The sequence below is a fragment of the Carassius gibelio genome, chromosome A19 (genome assembly GCF_023724105.1).
Source record: "Carassius gibelio isolate Cgi1373 ecotype wild population from Czech Republic chromosome A19, carGib1.2-hapl.c, whole genome shotgun sequence".
Classification (NCBI taxonomy): domain Eukaryota; kingdom Metazoa; phylum Chordata; class Actinopteri; order Cypriniformes; family Cyprinidae; genus Carassius; species Carassius gibelio.
The window spans coordinates 29,353,821-29,372,755 of NC_068389.1; the positions used below are offsets into that span (position 1 = coordinate 29,353,821).

At 43.2% G+C, this 18,935-nt stretch overlaps 1 protein-coding gene and 1 pseudogene across 3 annotated transcripts; both read right to left on the reverse strand.

Annotated features, from left to right (window-relative positions):
* Nucleotides 1–999: 999 nt before the first annotated feature.
* Nucleotides 1,000–15,689, reverse strand: LOC127935206 (zinc fingers and homeoboxes protein 2). Of its 3 annotated transcripts, none has more exons than XM_052532884.1 (4): nt 15,158–15,689; nt 14,100–14,168; nt 2,828–5,411; nt 1,000–2,197 (listed from the first exon to the last, which is right to left on the reverse strand). In XM_052532884.1, exon 3 carries the CDS (start codon nt 5,247–5,249, stop codon nt 2,838–2,840), a length of 2,412 nt encoding a protein of 803 aa, XP_052388844.1. In that variant the 5' UTR covers nt 5,250–5,411; nt 14,100–14,168; nt 15,158–15,689; the 3' UTR covers nt 1,000–2,197; nt 2,828–2,837. The 3 variants fall into 3 exon arrangements, with proteins under 3 accessions (XP_052388844.1, XP_052388845.1, XP_052388846.1); XM_052532885.1 differs by having other exon boundaries at nt 15,133–15,689; XM_052532886.1 differs by lacking the exons at nt 14,100–14,168; nt 15,158–15,689 and adding an exon at nt 6,223–6,493.
* A 2,350-nt stretch (nt 15,690–18,039) lies between these two features.
* The window catches only part of LOC127935203 (collagen alpha-1(XIV) chain-like), a 44,239-nt pseudogene continuing 43,343 nt past the window's right edge, over nt 18,040–18,935 (reverse strand).

Genomic DNA, 18,935 nt, shown 5'->3' on the forward strand with positions numbered 1-18,935 from the left:
AATATTGGTCAGTTTTGAGTGTAAGCAGTTCTCAAAAAGTATTCATGAAATGTGACGCAGACGAGACGTCTGAAATCAGTCCATCAGGATCCTCACTGACACATGACTTACTGATCAGTGTGTGTGTGTGTGTGTGTGTGAGTGTAAGTGTGTGTGTGTGTGTGTGTGTGTGTGTGTGTCTGTGTGTGTGAGTGTGTGTGTGTGTCTGTGTCTATGTGTGTGAGTGTGTGTGTGTGTGAGTGTGAGTGTGTGTCTGTGAGTGTGTGTGAGTGTGTGTGTGTGTGTGTGTGAGTGTGAGTGTGTGTCTGTGTGTGTGTCTGTGTGTGTCTGTGTGTGTGTGTGTGTGTGTGTGCGTGTGTGTTTCTGGTGTCTTCACAGACAGACTGAAGTGAACTCAGACACTGAGACTCTGTGAAATCCAGGTCAGACGTCACCTATAGACAGTCTGTGGATAAAAGCAGGTCAGATACTGCAGTTGTTCTGACTCTAGACACACAGACACACACACACACACACACACACACACACACACACAGAAGCAGTCCCAGGTCACAGAAACACACAGTAGATGAGGATCTGCATCAGTCACATGAGCTTATATGACTGATTTTCATTATTTCTTAAGAAAAGGTTATTGAAGAATGATTTTCCCAGTCCAGTGTTTCTGATGAACCCGAACTCTGTCAATCTTCTCCAAAGATGATGTTCCTGGTCAGAAAGTCTTTCAGATACTGGTGTAAATCTCTCATCACCAGATCTTGGATTCAGTCTTTCTGTCAGCTTGTTTTATTTCGTTTAGGAACTAATTAATCACAGGCAATATTTAATAAAAAAAAAAATTTGTTTTAATTTTTCATTTATTCTAATATTCATTTTTTTGGCAATATTCAGTTTTTGAGTGAAAGAAGCTCAGATCAAAACATTAAACCAGCGCTGACTGAAAGAAAACAAGTTTACAAAAAGATTGAATCCAACATTTGGTGATAATGCAAGAAAAAATAGATTAACAAGCAGTTTATTGTAGGCCGGTCATTTTTGACCAGAAACAAGTGTTGGAACATTCTTGGGAAGGGTTTTTCTTCTGCTCTGAGCGAACACAAGCTAGTGCTCCTCATCCTCGGGTCAAAATAAAGACGGTCTGACTGCGCTCAGTCAGCAATGGCACACAGAACACAAGCACTACACTACCCACAATCCTCCAGCACTGAACAATCTGACCTCTCTGAAGAACACCATCACACACATTATATAACCCGCGTTTGTGAGGTAACACGTGAAGTCTCCGTTCCGTCGTGACCCAAATCTGCCTGAGAGCAAAAACAATCAGCAGGACGGATTAAACCTCTGGTTAACTCACATTTCTAAATGCGGGGAAGTTTTATGCCACATCACAGTTATGAATTTAGAGTTTGCTTTCAATACAGACACATCAGACAGAAATATCTCAAACATCTGCTCGTGTGTTTGGTGTTTTTGGCCTTGAGACGCTCAGATTCATCATGAGCTGCTATTTTAGCTTTCAGAGCTGCAGACCAAAATTAATCTATGGAACAAAGGGAAGGCGAAGAAGCTTCATATGGACAAACGTACAGCAGTGACATCTCAAACAAACACCATACATCTGCAGTTTTATTAGCTTCCAGCGGCGGTCTGTGTGTGAAAAGAGCGTTAGCATTGATGCAGAGACACTACAGCAGAGAAAGAGTTAATCACGAGTGAAGCGTTTGAGTCTTAGATTGCAAACAAACCAGTTTAAACATCAGCGCTGACGTGTGTGTTCCCCAGCAGAAGAGCGAATCCCCATTAAAGTGTCCCGTCTGTAGTAGAAGAATCATATTTTGGGCTGTTGCATGTCATGTGTCCAGAGAATATTTCAGCACCTCGTGGTTTCTGGCATCTCCTTCCACCGACACTAAAGAAAGTCCACTAAAAAACAGCCAAAACTTGTTCCCATTATAAAATGTATCAAAATATGTAATAAAAATGTACAGATCTGCAGACAATATGCAGTAAAGGTACGTTTGCAAGTACAGATGCGCAGTGACCCCAGTGTACAGAAGTGTTCAGTGTGTTCTGCATCCTAAACATACACACAACACACACACACACCATCCCACAGTTCTCCAGTCCTGTGTCCAAGCGTCAGAAGTGACATCAGTGGCTCCTAAAGCACTTCGGTGAAGGACAGTGCTCTCACCTGAGGAGGGAAAAACAATATTTGTTTGATACAACTATTAAAATCTGAGGGTGCAAAACAATCTAAATATTGAGGAATATCTCCTTTTAAAGTTTTCCAAATGAAGTTTTGTGATATGATATCCATATATAATGAAATCTCCCACTGAAGATTGACCTCCGGTCATTGTTTTCCATTATTATTGTTTTATTCAAAAGAATTTTACAGGTTCAATACAAATTAATCATTTGGGAAATAATGTTGACTACCACAGAAAATAATTGAAACACTGTTTAAAAATGCATAGCATAATAAGACTGAAATCTCACAAACTCTCTTAGTGTGTGTAAAGTTAGACTGCGATCTCTGAAACTGTCCTGACCATGAAAGTGAAAGTCGTGACATTTGCCAAGTATAGAAACCCACACTAGGAACTGGTGCTCTGCATTCAACCCATCCAAGTGCACACACACACACACACACACACACACACACACACAGCAGTGGGCAGCTATTTGTTTTTAGCTATTAGTACACACTTGTTTTAAACTCTAAAACCTGAATTGTATTTTTGACATGATTGAGTTTTTTGCTAAAGATTCATGACAACAACAGCATGTGCAACACTGTTCTGTTCATCCTTAAACATACCTTCCATCTTCTAATCTGCATCTGAGAGCAGCTCACATGCGTTTTCTCCATGGTCCTCCCTGCTCTCACCAATCGGTTCCCCATTGCTCCCCATGTGCTGACCGAGCATGTTACTGAACCAGTTATCGAATTCTGGGCTGCTGGGTTTGGTGTTTTCTTCTCTTAGTTGTTGTTTTGTTGCGTCTGCAGCCTGGCAGCTGTTCTGCTCTCCAAACATCTCCTTCCAGTCTAGGATGCGGCTCTCCTGAGCTAGCCGACTATCTCTGAACCAGCGGACAAGTTCTGTGCGAGCTAACCGCGCCTGCATCTCCAGATGCCTGAACTCTACAGGCGAGGGCCATTGGTACTGTACACTAACATTTTTGAGAAGGTTCACGGTCTTGCTGACTTGAGGCACGGGGCTGAAGGTAAGGGTGCCTGAATGTCTCTGAGATCCACTGAGGAGAGTCTGCTGAGACTCCCGTTTAGAGCCCATGGAGTTCAGCAGGGCATGTTCCAAATCATCTCGAAGAGCTCTGCGCTCCGAAAACCAGCTTTCGATTTCCTCTCTGGACATTCTAGTGGTGATCACGAGGTGCTCGACCTCATTATAGGACGGGAAACTGTTCCTTTGAAAACTCTCCTCTAGAAGCTTCACTTGTCCAGGACTCTTGTCCTTCACTCTCTCTAGTAGAGGAAACTGAGTGGGAGCGAATTCAACATCTAACTTCTGGGAATCATTCTGGAAATTTGTAGATTCTTTTCCATTCTGACTATTGAAGCATGAGGACACTGGAGCAATAGATAGCTTAGACTTACACGGAAGGACTGGAGTCGAAGATGGGGACAGAGGCACAGCCAACATTGTCTGAATGATCGTTGGTCTACTCATTTGTGGGGTTGCCACAGCTGGGGCTAAGAGCATGGCTACACCATTACCAAACTTGTTTTTAGCAACGAACGAGGAGGCTGAAGTATGATTGCTCGATTGCTGAGCAATTGCAGGTCTTTTGAGATTGGTGGAAACTATGGGTGACAAAGGGAGTCTTTCTTTGGGCAATACTGAAGGAAGTGACACAAGTTTCTTCTCTTTGGATTGAACTATTGGAGGATCCTCTTCAGATGGGACAAAATGTACAGGAACAGGTCTCTTCATGTCTGAGGCCACCAAAGAACCAGGGCTAGGTGTTTTAGTCTCTTTAAGCCCAGGAGAAGAAACAATAGCGAGTGTTTCTGGTGGTGGAGCTGGTGGAGGGGGCATGCGCAGACTCTCTCTGGGGTCTCCAGTTGGACGTTTGACCACTGAAGCCAAGAAAGAAGATCCTAGAGGCCTCTTAAGGGTCTGCGCCTGACGGACTGCTGTAGCAATACAAGTAGTGGATGATCTGTCAGCGGTGATGTTTGATGCAAGGCTGGTCGGCCCAAATCCATGACAAGTAGCTGATTGTGCCTGGCCAGGGTTGTGTGTTTCACCAAAAGGTGCAGGCAAAACTTCACAGGTCTGGTGTGAGGGTGGTATACTGCCATTGAACATCTTCTTACGGGCTTCTTCTACTTCTTCAGGGGACCAGGTGATGCCTTGCTTCAGACGCTGGGTGGTGAACCATACCTTGATCTGCTCCTCAGGGTGTTTGGAGGCAGCAGTGAGCCAGGAGAGCTCTGCGTGGGTCGGATATGGGAATCTGTTAAAAGATGTGATCAGGGTAACATTGCTGTCCAGTGTGGGGTTGTACTTGGTGCTGTGAATAGGAACTGCAATTGCTGGAGAGGTGCTAAGATTGGGAGGTCGCTGTAGCAGAGGCATTACATGACACGTAGGTTCCGGAATAATGATGGTACCATTTACACTCACTGCTCTGATCTCATCCTTCAACAATGGATTGTCCAGCTCCTTCTCCTTCTCCACTTTATCCAAAATTATGCTGTTTTCCATTGGTGTCTTTCCAGTGTCTTCTCCTGCTGAATTGCTGGAGTCCACAAATGGTCCCGAGTCATTTATAGTGTCCATAGCTTCCTGAATGGATCCATCATTCTTGCTCTCAATGGTTGGCTCCAACATGCTTTGGCTATCCAGTTTGATTTGCTTGACCTTAAAACGGCTCTCACCTGGGTGTTGCACTTTATTATGGCATGAGAGGGAGTCCAACTGGTTGGTACTGAAATTACAGATTGTACAAAGGTAGAGTGTACTGACTGGACTTTTGGACTGAGAGATCTCCTCATGATCTCTGCTATTCAAAGCCTGCTCCGATGCAGAACCCCGCTCTGACTGATCCTCTTCTTTATTGTTCAGTGACATCCAGTTTTCGTTTGTTGTGAGTGGCACAGGTGAGTATCTGTCCAGCACAGTCTCCGCTGAAACATCCATTTCCAAAGAGTCTTCTGCAGGAAAACTGGTTGCACGGAGCACAGAGGGGTTGAACGACTTCCTTCGGCTTGACATGGTGAGTATGGTGCTGGTGGGCAGGGGATGGTGTGGTAAGAGAGTTTAGTGGGGATCAGAATGAAAACCCAGTATCTGGACAGGTGGAAGGAGACGCTCCCTCAGACAGAGAGCTTCAGCCGTGAAACTGGGAGTCATGGAGGCTCGTCACACAGAGCTCACCTGCACAGATACAGAAATATTATATTAGACTATTTAATTATATTATTTAACAGACTGAGTTCAATGACACCCGTAAGATCCTGTAATTGGCACGGCACTAGTAATCTCAATACCCTGGGTCTGATTCTCATGGGACACGCATGCACCGTAAGTGGCTTCAGATGTAAGTTTCTGCCAAATGTGTAATGCCTAAATATTTTCTTGATTGTTTGAAATTACAGTTCACTGTACTATGAAAATATACTGAGAACAGAAAAGTCCCCCCAGTATATATAAAAAAAGGTCTATTGAAACTATCTTCCTGAACTTGCTACTAATTTCACACGTGAAGAAGCATAAAAGTCCAGGTCTGTCTTTCATTTTTAATAAAACATTTGATTTTCTAGAACTTAATCTAAACAGTGAAAGAAGCCAGGTTCAAAGCTCTTCTTTGATTATGTTCCAGAGGATATTTTGGATTTCTCTTTTTTTTTTAATCACTCCAATAATCAGAAATAAATTATTTTCACTGGAATAAAATGTTGATGAACATATGTGAACAAAACCCTTTAGTAAACACCTTTAGAATATAGATAGGAATAAAACTATAATTTTTGGTGTGTACAAGTACTGCTGAAGTGGAGGAAAAAAAAACTAAAAAAGAATCAGAATCTGCAATTGCAGTGTGGAACAGACTAAAATTAAATAATAACCTCTGACGAACAAGAAAGCCTTACACTTCTCAACAGAGAGACTGAGTGTGCACAGAAGGTTCATGAGTTCAGGCATTCCAGAAGCAAAGCCAACAGCTCCGCTAACACAGAACACTTACCAACAGCTTTAGCTAGAATCACAGGCCGAGTGGAGAAAGAGAAAATAAAGTTTCCAGTTGGCAGGGAAATGTGAAACAGGTTTGTATTCATTTGTAACGAATCCCAGGCGTTTGAGATCAGATGGAGACGGCGCTCAAGGCCGCAGGTCAATGAGACGATTCTGGCACATGGAGGAGATTCGACTCTGAGAATCCAAACACACACGGAGCCGCAGGACAGTTCACATGAATACATTCATCACAGCAGAAGAAACCACAAACAGAGGACGCATTGTACTTCACACACACACACACACACACACACACACACACACACACACACACACACACACACACACACACACACACACACACACACACACACACACACACACACACACACACACACACACACACACACACACACCTTGTCCAAATAAACATCCAGAGTCCGTTTAACTGACAAAAGCCAGTTCTTAAAGGGATAGTTCACCCAAAAATGTTAATTATGTCATTAATTACTCATCCTCATTTCGCTCCAAACCTGTAAGACCTTAAGATATTTTTAGTGAAATCCGAGAGCTCTCTCTCCCTCCATAGACAGCAATGCAACATGAAACATTCAAAGCCCAGAACTGTAGTAAGAACATCGTTAAAATAGTCCATGTGACATCAGTGGTTCAACAATCATTTTATGAAGCTACGACAATACCTTTTTTTGAGATCTATTCTTCTCTTCCTTGTCAGTGTCCTTGTAATTTGGTTGGCTTCTCACTAAAATCTTAAATTTCAATAGATATGAATATAAAACATATGAAAATCAATGAATGTAAGCAAACTGTCAGTCCTTGGCTGAGTAATGACTAACTTTGGATCTTTATTTCCATCAGGGTCAAGTATCTGAGCTTGATCAGAGCAGATTTAGAGAGTTTGATCCCTCGTACAGAAACACTGTCTCTACATTACAACACAAGCAGCTGAACAGGGTAAAACAGGGAACTAACAGATCTTACCATACTACAGCTGATTACATTAAGAAACTTTTTTGTCTGACAAGTTTTTTGAAATGTTGTTTAAACATACACTTCAGCATTATGTAATGAAATATTAAATATGCACTCATTCCAGAAAATAATCTGAACATTGGATTAACGTCCAGTTCAAAATTCTTCTTTGATTTTGGAGTAAAGAGATGTTGTCTAAATCAGTGTGAATTATATATGAACTAACCCCTCTGTAAAAACTTTCAGAATAGAGATAGGAATAAAACTCTAAGTTTAGGTGTAAGTGTTGCTGAAGTGGAGAAACAAACTAATTTGGAAGAAAACAGTATGAAATCTACAGATGCAAATAAAGTGTAATAATAAAATCAAGCGAATGATATATGAACAATGGCCTTTCACTAGTCTGAAACAACACATTATAAGCCAAAAAGCTCATAAAAATGCATGGAAAAAGTTCTGTCACAGATGGGGTCTGGGTTAGGGTTAGGGTTAGGGTTAGGGTTAGTTCTGAACTGACTTTAACTGATGAACAGATGGTTTACTACTGTCCTCTTCCATTATCAGCACACTATTGTCCTGTTTAACACTGGAAAGCTGCTTTAACACAATCAGTGCTGTATAAAGTGCTATAGCCCGTAGTGTCTCACCCTGAAGTGTTACTGTTAGCTACTGAGAGGTTTAGCAGAACAGGAACGAAGCAGACGACGGCGGAACAGATGCTGGGCACTGAATCATCAGGATATTAATGAACCTGCTGAAGGCTGATCCGCGTGATCGCTGCTGCTGGAGGAAGGTTTTCTCTCTCTCTGATTAGAAATGTAGAAATATTACGGCAAGCTTCATTTCCATGTTGTTGTTATGGCAACAGTGAAAGTGTGACAGGCCAGCGACGCTGTATGTTCATTAATTATAGCACCGCAGGGATGTGTGTGTGTGTGTGTGTGTGTGTGTGAGTGTGTGTGTGTGTGTGTGAGTGTGTGTGTGTGATTGGACATGCGTGTTGAGGGGGACGACACACTCATGCGTATGTGAGTAATGACCGGTTCACATCACTGCAGCGCTCGACCCTCGTTATAAGACTCACACTAACACACACATGATATCAGAAGGAGTCCAGGATGGGTTGGGATCACCGCTGGAGCTGAACTGATCACCATCACATTCTGATGCTGCTGGGTGTCTGGGATGATATCAGAATGAATGGTGATCAGTTTCAGCATCCGATCGAACTAAACTCATGTGTGTTTAAACACACACACATCTGACATCTATCAGGTCTGATCCAGGAAACACACACCGTTACCATGGAAACACAACTTCAAACAGTGCGATCTGTGTTTCGGATTAGGAATTAGATTTCATTTTCTGCTTTAGGGTTGATTTTAGTTCTAGTTATTTTAGTACATCAAGGTAAACTAAAGGAAAATGAGAAATGTTGCCTTGGAAACAAGCTGAAATAAAATACGTTTTTTAATATAATAATTTATTTCAGGCAACATTCATTGATTCATTTAATTTATTCACGTAACGGAAACATTTGTTTACTTTTGTAAACCTTGCTTTAAATGTACTAACTTTTATTGTACATTCCATCCATCCATCCATCCATCCATCATCTTCCGCTTATCCGGGGCCGGGTCGCGGGGGCAACAGTCTAAGCAGAGACGCCCAGACTTCCCTCTCCCTAGCCACTTCCTCCAGCTCTTCCGGGGGGACCCCGAGGCGTTCCCAGGCCAGCCGGGAGATATAGTCCCTCCAGCGTGTCCTAGGTCTTCCCTGGGGTCTCCTCCCGGTGAGACGTGCCTGGAACACCTCCCTGGGAAGGCGTCCAGGAGGCATCCGAAATAGATGCCTGATCCACCTCAGCTGGCTCCTCTCGATGTGGAGGAGCAACGGCTCTACTCTGAGCTCCTCCCGAGTGACCGAGCTTCTCACCCTATCTCTAAGGGAACGCCCAGCCACCCGACGGAGAAAGCTCATTTCGGCCGCTTGTATCCGAGATCTTGTCCTTTCGGTCATGACCCACAGCTCATGACCATAGGTGAGTAGGAACGTAGATTGACCGGTAAATCGAGAGCTTTGCCTTACAGCTCAGCTCCATCTTCACCATGACAGACCGGTACAGCGCAGGCGCGGATTTATGGGTGGGCACGTGTCTGTGTGTGACCTGAACACCAGTAAAAACCATGTTTGATAGCATTTGGTTGTTTGCCTTGTGAATATATAACACATAGCATACCTGTTTTCTTCTGTCACGATTCTCTTTAAAACACAGAATCAGCTCGTTCTCTTGTGAATTTTTTTTCTGCACGGGCCGGCCACACGCTCTCCGTGCGCACGCTGCGTAACGCCACTGTTACACTGTGAAACACACATACTCCGTGTGTGCAGTGCGTGACTGATCCACGACTGTATGCTACCACAAACACATACTCACTATTTGTATTTCAAATCCAGAAGTTATCAGAAACTTTTATTAAAAAAAAAAAAAAAAGGTTTGTCAGCATTGCGATTCTCTTTGTACATACACTCTTTAACAGACGTTTTAACACAATTTAAATAACGTATTATTCAGCGCTACTTATATAGATTTATATATTAAGTTGCTCAAACAAGTGATAAAATATTTAACCATGTAGTACTTATATTAAAATTGCAAACATTTCAAATTAAAACTTAAAATTGACAAAAACAGCCGACTATCATGCCTTTTCTTTTGCATTTAATACAATAAATACTGCATGTCACAAAGAAATTGTTTTTTCACCTCCACCATGAATGACCCTAACCCCGATCCTAAAGTAAAAAAAGATGACTGTGTAAAAGAGTATAATTAAATTAAATGCATTTAAGCTGAGATTACTACATTTTATTTAATTAAACGCATTTATGGTGAGATTATTATATTTTCATGTCAATCTGTGTTCATTTTGGCCACGAACTGTGTACTGTCAGCCTGTCACTTTAATTCAGCGCGTGCAGCACATCAGAAATAGACTCGGTGCAGAAACGATCTCTGCACTGCGCCGCACATGGAATGGATCGCCGGACCGCATCCGCGCGCAGTGTGAAAGCTCTATAATACAGAGCCCCTGTATATTCACCAGGCCCACCTATTAATGAAGTTCTGTATCCGCCACTGGTACAGCGACCGCATTACTGCAGAAGCTGCACCGATCTATCTGTTAATCTCACGTTCCATCCTTCCCTCACTCGTGAACAAGACCCCAAGATACCTGAACTCCTCCACTTGAGGCAGGAACTCTCCACCAACCTGAAGTGAGCAATCCACCCTTTTCCGACTGAGAACCATGGCCTCGGACTTGGAGGTGCTGATTCTCATCCCAGCCGATTCACACTCGGCTGCAAACCGTCCCAGTGCACGCTGAAGGTCCTGGTCTGAGGAGGCCAACACGACAACATCATCCGCAAAAAGCAGCGATGAAATCGTATGGTCCCCAAACCGGACACTCTCCGGCCCTTGGCTGCGACTAGAAATTCTGTCCATAAAAATTATGAACAGAACCGGTGACAAAGGGCAGCCCTGCCGGAGTCCAACATGCACCGGGAACAGGTCTGACTTACTGCCGGCAATGCAAACCAAGCTCTTGCTCCGGTCGTACAGGGACCGAATAGTCCTAAGTAGGGAGCCGCCGACCCCTTATCCAAATCCACAAAACACATGTGGACTGATTGGGCAAACTCCCATGAACCCTCCAGCACCCTGGAAAGGGTATAGAGCTGGTCCAGTGTTCCACGACCGGGACGAAAACCACACTGTTCCTCCTGAATCCGAGGTTCCACTATCGCCCGAATTCTCCTCTCCAGTACCCTGGCATAGACTTTCCCGGGGAGGCTGAGAAGTGTGATCCCCCTATAGTTGGAACACACTCTCCGGTCCCCCTTCTTGAAAAGAGGGACCACCACCCCGGTCTGCCAGTCCAGAGGTACTGTCCCCAACCGCCATGCGATGTTGCAGAGGAGTGTCAGCCAAGACAGCCCCACAACATCCAGAGACTTGAGGTACTCGGGGCGGATCTCATCCACCCCCGGTGCCTTGCCACCAAGGAGCTTTTTAACTACCTCGATGACTTCAGCCCGGGTGATGGACGAGTGCTCCTCCGAGTCCCCAGCCACTGCTTCCTCAACGGAAGACAAGTCTGTGGGATTGAGGAGATCCTCGAAGTATTCCTTCCACCGCCCGACGATATCCCCAGTTGAGGTCAACAGGTGCCCATCTCTACTGTAAACAGTGTTGGTAGGGCACTGCTTCCCCCTCCTGAGGCGTTGAACAGTTTGTAAGAATCTTTTCGAGGCCAACCTCGAAATAGTCTTTCTTCATGGCCTCACCGAACTCCTCCCAGGCCCGATTTTTTGCCTCCACGACTACCCCGGCTGCAGTCCGCTTGGCCTGCCGGTACCTGTCAGCTGCCTCCGGAGTCCCACAAGCCATCCAGGCCCGATAGGACTCCTTCTTCAGCTTGACAACATCCCTTACTTCCGGTGTCCGCCACCGGGTTCGGGGATTGCCGCCTCGACAGGCACCGGAGATCTTACGGCCACTCCAGTCAGTCTCCAGTCAAAGCACTTTCCAGCACCCCTCCCAGAGACTCCAAGAAGGCCGGGTAGTCCGCACTGCCGTTCGGCCCGTAGGCACAAATGACAGTGAGAGACCTATCCCCGACTCGAAGGCGCAGGGAAGCGACCCTCTTGTTCACCGGGGTAAACTCCAACACATGGCGGCTGAGCTGGGGGGCTATTAGCAAACCCACTCCAGCCCTCCGCCTCTCACCATGGGCAACTCCAGAGTGGTAGAGAGTCCAGCCTCTCTCAAGAAGTGTGGTTCCAGAGCCCAAGCAGTGCGTGGAGGTGAGCCCGACTATCTCTAGTCGGTACCCTCTCGACCTCCCGCACAAGCTCAGGCTCCTTCCCCACCAACGAGGTGACATTCCACGTCCCTAAAGCCAGATTCCGTGTCCAGAGATCGGGTCGTCGGGGGTCTCGCCTACGACTGTCGCCCGATCCACTATGCACCGGCCCCTTACGCTCCCTCCTGCAAGTGGTGAGCCAAAGATTGTATTGTACATTGATTTACTTTATTAATTTACTGTAGTAGTTTATTAGCTGAATTCCACACTGTTATAGATTTACTTTGTATTTGTCCTTTATTGTTTATATTTTCATTTATTTAATCGACTTGTTTCTATAACTGTTTGAAGAACTGTTCACTTAAATTAGTTTAGTATTAGTTTCAGTTGCAGTGTGTTGAGAACTGATATCACTGCATCCTTATTTTCAGCTAAATATACTTGATATATATCGTTATCATTCAAGATTTTGATCATATCGTCCACTCCTAATTGTTAAATAATTATGATTACAATATTGATCAAAATAATCAAGATTAAAACTCTAAATAAATGAATAAATGTCCTGCTCAGTAATAGAGGTATGGATGTGGTGAAACCTCTGGCACGAAGTGTTCAGTTCAGTGTGTGCTGACTCCTACATTTTCAGATTATGTTTAATGATCTCTACATTACATACACTTTTATCTGAAGTCTATCAGAGAATGAGAGCGAGTTGAGTTGTGTTGTGTTGGTCTGGTTTCTTCTTCTTCAGGTAGACGCAGAGATGAATCAATGAGATCTGCTGTCTCGGTTCTCTCCTGTTCTTCTAATTTGGGAACGTTGTATTCCGTGGCGTCTCGTGTTTCTGTCTCCTGAGGACCAAGCCCTCAGTTGCTTTGATAAAAGTGTATACTAAATGAACGAATGTACATGTAAGGCACAGACACTATCGCAGTGCGTTTATTAAATGCATGAAGGTTTTAATGAAGGGTAATGGTGCGTTAGATTGAAAGAGTGCGGGACGCTGCTCAGTGAATCATGTTCACTCTTTGAGAGAAAGGATTTTTCCTGTTCTTACCAAACCCACAATGATACATCATCTTTCAGTCAGATTTGTGAATAAAGCACCTGAATAAAGAATATTTGGGAGAGAGGGGTGTTTTATCGAAATCCCTCCGTCCTGCCTCAGCACAATCTCAGCCAGTCTTCTGTCTTCTACAGAATCACACACAGATTCTGTCTCACTGTGAGGAACAAGTGTAAAGGTGACAGTCACCAGTCACAGCCAATGAGAGAGCAGCGCTGGGCCCCGCCCCCCACCCACTCAGCCAATCAGACGGATTCCAGCTCAGGAATTCTGTCCACAGCCAAACTCAATATTGACTCGCCTTCAGACGCCTCCTCGAAGAATAAAGAGATACGGACTGATGAAAACACCTTTCTTCTACTATTCCATACTTCTAGTGTTTTATAGGCGCTCTTTGATTTATACACATACCCACTGTGCAAGAACATTATGCATTAAGAAGTTTTATTTTGCATAAACCCTGTAATGTGTCTCTTTCACAGTAATAATTCTCATTAGTGCAATACAATTTTTGATCATTTTTAAGAAAAACACTGTGTATGAATGCCCTTTATTAATAAACTTCACATTTACAGAAAATATCTGACTTCTGCCTCACAGAATAAAGTGGATAATAGGAATGATTAAATATATTGTTTGTAATTTCTTGACTTTCACATGGCACTAGTGTCTTTATTCTGAAGACACTGTATATAAACATCACATTTGAGAACAAGCTACATACAGTATATTCAGAACATATACTTAACTGATAAATTCATAAGGAATTTTTTTTATGGTTCCTAAAACGAGAACAATAAGATATTATTTTCAGGTGAAATGTGACCTGCACAAGTTTAGTTTTTTCAGATTCATACTGTTTCGTGATTCTTGTTCAGTTAATTATCATTTCTCAGCAAACTCCGCCCATTAGCATGTGATCATCCAATCAAAATAAAGCTGTGAAATCAGGCTCACCGGGGGTTTGAGGACTCCAGTCTGCATCCAGCATCTCAGCATCGTCTCAGAGGAAATCAAGACTCATCACTGGAATATAAAACAAGACGTTTGTCAGTATTTGTGCATAAAGCTTCTATAGTTGAAAGAAATCCTGACGCTCCTAAACAGGCTTGATTTCCTTCATGTTAGACATTATTAATGTTTCTCATGTGAAGTCCTCAGCACCTGATCATGTGACCCACAGCAGCTGTTACCTTGGAAACCCGTGACCAATCAGATGTAAGCACCAGAAGCTGAGCTGGTGTGTATTCACTGGGACAGTCGTCTCTAACTGAGCCCTGTATATAAGGACTGACTCCAACCTAACCTCCAAACAAACAGTTTGATCTGCTTGTGTTAAACATTTGGGGTTTTATTACTTCAAGACGGTCATTTTATTTTGGTTGCATGATTTTCTTTTATTTATTTTACATGTGGTCTCTGAAATGTATTTAAAACACTGTACTGCAGCCAGAATCAGAGGTTGTGTAAAGCTGTAAAAACTGCTTGTGTTTGTCCAGCTGAACATCATCCTCTCAAACTATTGTTACGTCACGGATTTACATCATTTAATTACAAAATACATACAAAAAAAAGTTAAATATGTTAATTACAAAGGGTGTTACATATGGATATTTTTACACACACACACACACACACACATATAATAAATTGCATTGTCTGCTCTAAAATATGTGACACCAATGTTTCAGGAGTTTTATATATGCTTTATACTTTAAGACTAACTCTTTTTTCAAGGCATTGTAAGATGTATGTGTTTCCCGTCATAGCTATGTAAAGATTTGATTTCAAAAGCAGTATCACTGCTATTAAACTATATCTTTTTTTTTAAAGAAAAGCTGCTAAAGTCTGATTTTGTGGTGATTAACAAAAAGATGAACAGTTGAAAACAGTAACCGAATGTAATCAGTTGAGTTACTTTAATATTGTAACAGAAATAGTTTCTAAACTCGTAATCTGTAACAAAGTGTCCTGCCCCACACTGACACACCTGATCTGATACACGACACACTCACACATGAATCCTGATGAAGATGATGAAGATGATGAAGTTCATCAGGATCGATCAGCCGCGATCCGCCGAGTCTCTCCTCCGGAGTCACCGGGAGCTGCTCGCGCGCGCGTCCGTGTCCGTTCGCTCGTGTCCAGGCCCGAGGAGAGCGCGGCTAACCGGCTAACGGCGCTGCTTTTCCGTCGCTAACTTTTCTCCGTCGCAGTAATAGCGAGTTAAAACACAAGAGCTCACCTTCTGAGAGCGCGTCGAAGAATCCACACCGGAGCGAAGACGAGGACGGAGGAAAAAGTCGAGCTCGGGAAATCTCCGGTAACCGACACATGATCCGGTACGTCAGAGACGCGCGAGGGCTTTCATTCAGAGTTTCTACGTCAATGAAGACGAACACAAACACAAGCACCGATCCCGCTCTTTACTGTGTTGACTGTCCGGACACTAACACACTGTAGATATAAAGATCAGTCAAATCATCTTCCTTCGTTTAGAAACATCACAGACTACGACACATTTATTCAGACTCACACGGTTTTATTTTTTACAAAACATCTCTCTCTCTCTCTCTCTCTCTCTCTCTCTCTCTCTCTCTCTCACACACACACACACACACACACACACGCACACACACACACACACACACACTCTCTCTCTCTCTCACACACACACACACACTCTCTCTCTCTCTCTCTCTCACACACACACACACACACACACTCTCTCTCTCTCTCTCACACACACACACACACTCACACACACACACACACACACTCACTCTCTCTCTCTCTCTCTCTCTCTCTCTCTCTCTCTCTCACACACACACACACACTCTCTCTCTCTCTCTCACACACACACACACACACACTCTCTCTCTCACACACACACACACACACTCACTCTCTCTCTCTCTCTCTCTCTCTCTCTCACACACACACACACACTCTCTCTCTCTCTCTCTCACACACACACTCACACACACACACACACACACACACACTCACTCTCTCTCTCTCTCTCTCTCTCTCTCTCTCTCACACACACTAATATTAGTCTGTTTCTCTCTTGTTCCGAGGTCACCGTGGCCACCAGATCCAGTCTGTGTCCAGATCAGAGGGTCACTGCAGTCACCCGGATCCAGTACGTATCCAGACCAGATGGTGGATCAGCACCTAGAAAGGACCTCTACTGCCCTGAAAGACAGCGGAGACCAGGACAACTAGAGCCCAGATACAGATCCCCTGTAAAGACCTTGTCTCAGACGATCACCGGGACAAGACCACAGGAAACAGATGATTCTTCTGCACAATCTGACTTTGCTGCAGTCTGGAATTGAACTACTGGTTTCGTCTGGTCAGAGGAGAACTGACCCCAACTGAGCCTGGTTTCTCCCAAGGTTTTTTTCTCCATTCTGTCACCGATGGAGTTTCGGTTCCTTGCCGCTGTCGCCTCTGGCTTGCTTAGTTGGGGTCACTTCATCTACAGCGATATCATTGACTTGATTGCAAATTAAAACAGACACTATTTCAACTGAACAGAGATGACATCACTGAATTCAATCATGAACTGCCTTTAACTATCATTTTGCATTATTGACACACTGTTTTCCTAATGAATGTTGTTCAGTTGCTTTGACGCAATGTATTTTGTTTAAAGCGCTATATAAATAAAGGTGACTTGAAGGTGATGAGGATGATTTATTAGAAATCACTGGAACAATGGGGAACCTTTAGGACATCGAGACAAACCCAAAACATCTGCAAGAAAACAGATCATATCCAATATTCATGCATTTGACCAACAGAAGTGAATTACTTTCACTGAATCAGCAGCTCAAAATATGAAATGATGTTACCTGTACATAAATGCACAGCACAACATACGGTTTACTTCTGGTTGTAAAGGGAACTAGTGCACTTCATCTAATAAAGATCAGTATTCAGAAAGCATGGACTCTAATATCATTCAGAAAACATTACAGACTTGACTGTTTACACTGCAGAATCAGATGAGATTTAAAAAAAAAGAATTCAAAATGCTGTTGTCTTCTGTAGAGCTGCTTTACAGCCACAATTGAATTAGTTTCATATCTGATTAACTGTACAGCAGTGTTAGTGTTATTTCTCTGTTTTTCGGTGTGAGGCTGCTTCGAATCAGTCTGTGTTCTACAGAGCTCTACAGAAACTGATGACTGCTGCCATCTGCTGGAGGATCGGTGCAGTGACAGAGATCAGGAGACCAAAACACTGATGAGACACACACTTACACAGGAACACACACACACACACTCACACTTACACAGGAACACACACACACAGGAACAAACACAGACACACACTCACACTTACACAGGAACACACACACACACTCACACAGGAACACACACACACACTCACACAGGAACACACACACACACTCACACAGGAACACACACTCACACAGGAACACACACAGACACACACTCACACACTTACACAGGAACACACACACAAACACAGATACACACACACACACACTCAGACACACACACTCACACAGACACACACACACACACTCAGACACACACACACACTCACACACTTACACAGAAACACACACACACACTCACACACTTACACAGGAACACACACAGACACACACTCACACACTTACACAGAAACACACACACACTCACACACTTACACAGGAACACACACACACACTCACACACTTACACAGGAACACACTCACACACACACACACAAACACAGACACACACACTCAGACACACACACTCACACAGACACACACACACACACTCAGACACACACACACTCTCTCTCTCTCTCAAACACACACAATCACATTTGTCAAATTTGACGATTAAACATTTTATGGCTTTAAGCAACCAAATTATTTTAATATATTTTTTATTAAATTGATTGGACAGCAACGCTGCGATTCTCCCAACCACACAAACACTGCATGATCATCACCTGATCATCACAACAGAGCATTAGATCAAACATGACATCACACGTATGAATCGAATGTAAACAAGGCTTTAACAAGCATCAGGTCAAGATAGATTCACAACATACTGAATACTGAAGAACCTTGAGAGGAAATAAATAACTGAAGATAAAACAGCATCGGCTTGAGAGAGCGAGAAACAGACATCATATTAAAAAGACTACGTGTCTTATTATTGAGCGACACATATATATATATATATATATAATCTTTCAAAATCAGATGATCACTTTATGGGAATCAGAACTACTGAACATCTGACAAACAGACAATCATTCATAAAGAGAGATTCAGAACAGAAAGATCATATACTGACAGTATATCTCTATTTTACATCAAATATTCTCCATTTTACTTGAGCACTGAAATTACTTAAAAAGGGTTTTCTTCCAAAGCTTAACTCTTTGTATTGTATTAAAAATAAAAAAGTACCATACAATACAAGACTGTTTTTCTCTAAATAAGCAGGAGACTGACAATCGTAATCATTTATATGGATTCATGAACCGCTTGATTTCAGACGCAAGCAGAGCGCTGGATCATGTGAACTGAATCAGTCAGAGCAGATCTGTTCATCGTTCAGACTTCAGAAAGGAAGGAAACAGAGCAAGCCTGCTGGAAACTTCAATTAGAACAAGGCACATATTCAACACATCAGCTGAAAAACTGACAGAAATGAACATTTATTCAGTCAGCTCTTAATCACAGCCGTCAGTCGGCAGACAGACACGTTTCTATGTGCTGAACGGCTGCAGTTTAAAATATCAACTATCTAC